The sequence below is a fragment of the Arachis ipaensis genome, chromosome B10 (assembly GCF_000816755.2).
Source record: "Arachis ipaensis cultivar K30076 chromosome B10, Araip1.1, whole genome shotgun sequence".
Taxonomy (NCBI): Eukaryota; Viridiplantae; Streptophyta; class Magnoliopsida; order Fabales; family Fabaceae; genus Arachis; species Arachis ipaensis.
Genome location: NC_029794.2, coordinates 125,184,037 through 125,187,249, shown reverse-complemented (window position 1 = coordinate 125,187,249; position 3,213 = coordinate 125,184,037). Strand labels below are relative to the sequence as shown.

Here is a 3,213-nt window from a genome sequence, read left to right as displayed (position 1 = left end):
AGCTAGATGCAGAATAACAATTCTTTTAAAATGATAACAATTAGATAAATATTTTATTTCTTTCCAAAAATTTAATATCTTTTATTAAAAAATGAAAATCCATCTGAATGCGTAAAGAATTAGTCATCTAATAGGGAAATAAAGTCAAGTACGTAAATTCTAAATTTGAACGAGTCTGTAATTTCTGTTTTAAATAGATATCCTTTGTGTTTACCAGATCTTCAATTCAAATATCAATCCCGTGATTATATAATATATATATATATATACAATAAATGATTATACCAGCAGTTAGTATAGGCTACGATCTAATTTGTTCAAATTTTATTAGTCGGCTATGAAAACATCATCACTATGTCATGGCCTTCAGAAATAAAAAGCAATATTAATAACAAGGGAGGTGCAAACAAGGCTTGTGCTGCTTGCAAATTCCAAAGACGAAGGTGCACTAAGGATTGCATTCTCTCCCCTTATTTCCCATCAGATAAACCTACAACATTCACCAACGCACATCGTTTGTTTGGTGTTTGCAACATGACGAGGATTCTCAGCAAGATCAAACCAGAACAGCGGGATGAGTGCATGAAATCAATTATATTCGAGTCCGATATGCGTGCACAGTTTCCAGTAGAGGGTTGTTTAGGTATCATTCGTCGCTATAAAGATGATCTAGCCAAGGTCAATGCCGAGTTACACTATGTGCAGAGGTGGATCGCTTATTTCAAACAACAAGAACAATACCACCTACAGCAACAGCAGCAACAACAACAATATCTTTCTCTACCATTAATTCTGACACCAGATCAGCCATACAATCAAAGGAAAGATGACTGCACCAACATTGTTGCTCTTCCCGGTATTGGTGTTGGTGTTGGTGTTAATGATAATAATGTTCAGAAAGAAAATTCCAATGAAAAACTCGATTCGAAACTTGGAGCATTGTCGATGTGCGAACAATTTGTGGATTTAAAACCGTCAAAAGATAAATTAGGTGAATGCAGTGCTTATTCTTGTCAGCAAGTTGAAAATCAAGTTCATGCAAATCAGATGGATCTGGAGTCTGATCGGAGACTATTAAAGTTTTCTCCACAAAACAATACTATTGACTACAAACACAAGGATGGAGGTAAAATTCTATGCATTTTGTTAAGTTTGGAATTTTTTAAATAAATTTTATCTGTTTTTTATATTAAAAGAAGTTTTAAATTTTTAATTCTAAATATTATTTTTATATGATTTTTTTTTGAAATACATAGAGTACTGTGTATCAAAGATGAATAACACAAAAAATGACCATGATGTCAAGCTAGCTAGATACTCAGCCATCTCTATACATGCAACAAACAACAACATTCAGAATTGCTGTGCAAAGAAGTCGTTAACTGATGTTTAAATGTACAGTAAATTATTTCTTGTGATATATAGTGATTATTAATAAATTATCTTTTTATAGTCTAGCAGAACTCTAAGATTTATGTTATTTTTTTTAATTGACGTTATATACCAGTCTAACAGTATCATTTTCATCATTTCTACCAAATACATTTTTTCTTTTTCAATTTTAAAACTCTAATTCCTCTCAAATTCAATCACCATTTTCAATTGGTTAGGTTAGGATTTTGAACTTATTCTTATGTTTTAAATTTCCCATTTTAAACTTATTAATAGGATATCTATTAATTTTCTCAAGTCTCTCTTTTCTAAGATTTTTTTCCTAGTATTTTTTTTTTAAAATTCAAGATCAAAGTACTCCTCTATAGGTAACCAATCCCCATAACCTTGTATAACCAAATATCAATTTTAAAAGCATATAATAAATTAAAATAGTAGCACACGTTATAATAAAATACTTTAAAATATACATTCAAATCCTCTACAATTATTCTTATACAAATACAACATGGAACACACAAAATTAAAAATTTTAAATCTCTAATACTAAATCTTTAATTGAACATTGAACAATATTAAATAATCAAATTAGAAACCCAACAAATAATCAAATTATAAATTATACTAACAATACTGAAAGTAAAAAATTCAACATTCAATACAACTTCAACTATCTGTTTACCACATACAATTAACTCTAATAAAAATAATTAATTACTAACAGCCATGAATGGATTAACTATTTGGTCATCTAACATAAATAATAAGCAATAGGCTAAAATTAGAAGCAATAAAATTTAAAAAGTAAAAAAAACTAAATAAAAAGGTAGATGGAGTTGCAGCGACAAAGAGTCATGGACTTCACAATGGGGTGAACCAGGGAGAAAGTGAGACTTGAGAGAAACAACGCAGATGAATGACTTGTGAGTAAGTTTTCTTTCGTTCTTTGGGAGTGTTATCGTAACCCTAATAGAAAAAGTGTTTTTTGGTCAAGATATGGAATTGAGTTAAGATATGGAATCGAGTTGACTCGGGCATAGACTCGATCCTGAGTAAACTCGGCTAGACTCGGTCAAAGTCTATGACCGAGTTAGCGAGTTTGTGTTTTTCTTTATTTTTGCTAAAAAAAACGTCATTTTGACCAAAAAACACTTTTTCTATTAGGGTGACGATAACACTCCCAAAGAATAAAAGAAAACTTACTCACAAGTCATTCATCTGCGATGTCTCATTTTCTCCCTGCCGCTGTTCCCCGCTTCTGCTACCTCTGCTCTGATTTGTGCCAATATCTTTGTAAATTTTACTTCTGTTGCTCTCTGCTCTGTATTTCTTCATATCTTCACTATCCGCAACTCCATCTACTTCTCCTACAGTCCTATCTATACTCTGGTTCGCGAGTTTGACAAAAATATGTATAACTATATAATAAAAACAAACCAAAATATTAGTTAATCGTAAAAATAATGAGTCAATAATTACCATCTTAAGATTTTTGTTATCTCATAAAAGATAATTTAAGAGCAATAATTAAAGATAAAAAAATAAAATATTTTGGTGTCCTCTCTCACACATCAATTAATACCATTATTTTTAACTAATATATCACAAATTGCTATACGTTTATTTTTAACTCATATATCAAAAATTACTATATAAATTATAAAGGGGTAATTTATCCTTTATTTTAGGGACGACACGGTAGAATTCACCTTAATGTATATATGTAAAATCATACTATTCTTGATAGAGAAAACCTTAGGGATCAAGCACTTCTATTAAAATTCAGTTAGCATTTAACCATAAAAAAATAAAGGAGAGTAT

At 30.1% G+C, this 3,213-nt stretch overlaps 1 protein-coding gene across 1 annotated transcript in view; it reads left to right on the top strand.

Annotated features, from left to right (window-relative positions):
• LOC107621446 (LOB domain-containing protein 22-like) overlaps positions 307-3,213 on the top strand; it is an 8,684-nt gene continuing 5,777 nt past the window's right edge. Inside the window, exon 1 of the mRNA XM_016323470.2 lies at positions 307-1,126. Coding sequence (XP_016178956.1) covers positions 355-1,126 — 772 coding nt within the window. The 5' untranslated portion in view covers positions 307-354. The remainder of the gene's footprint in view (positions 1,127-3,213) is intronic.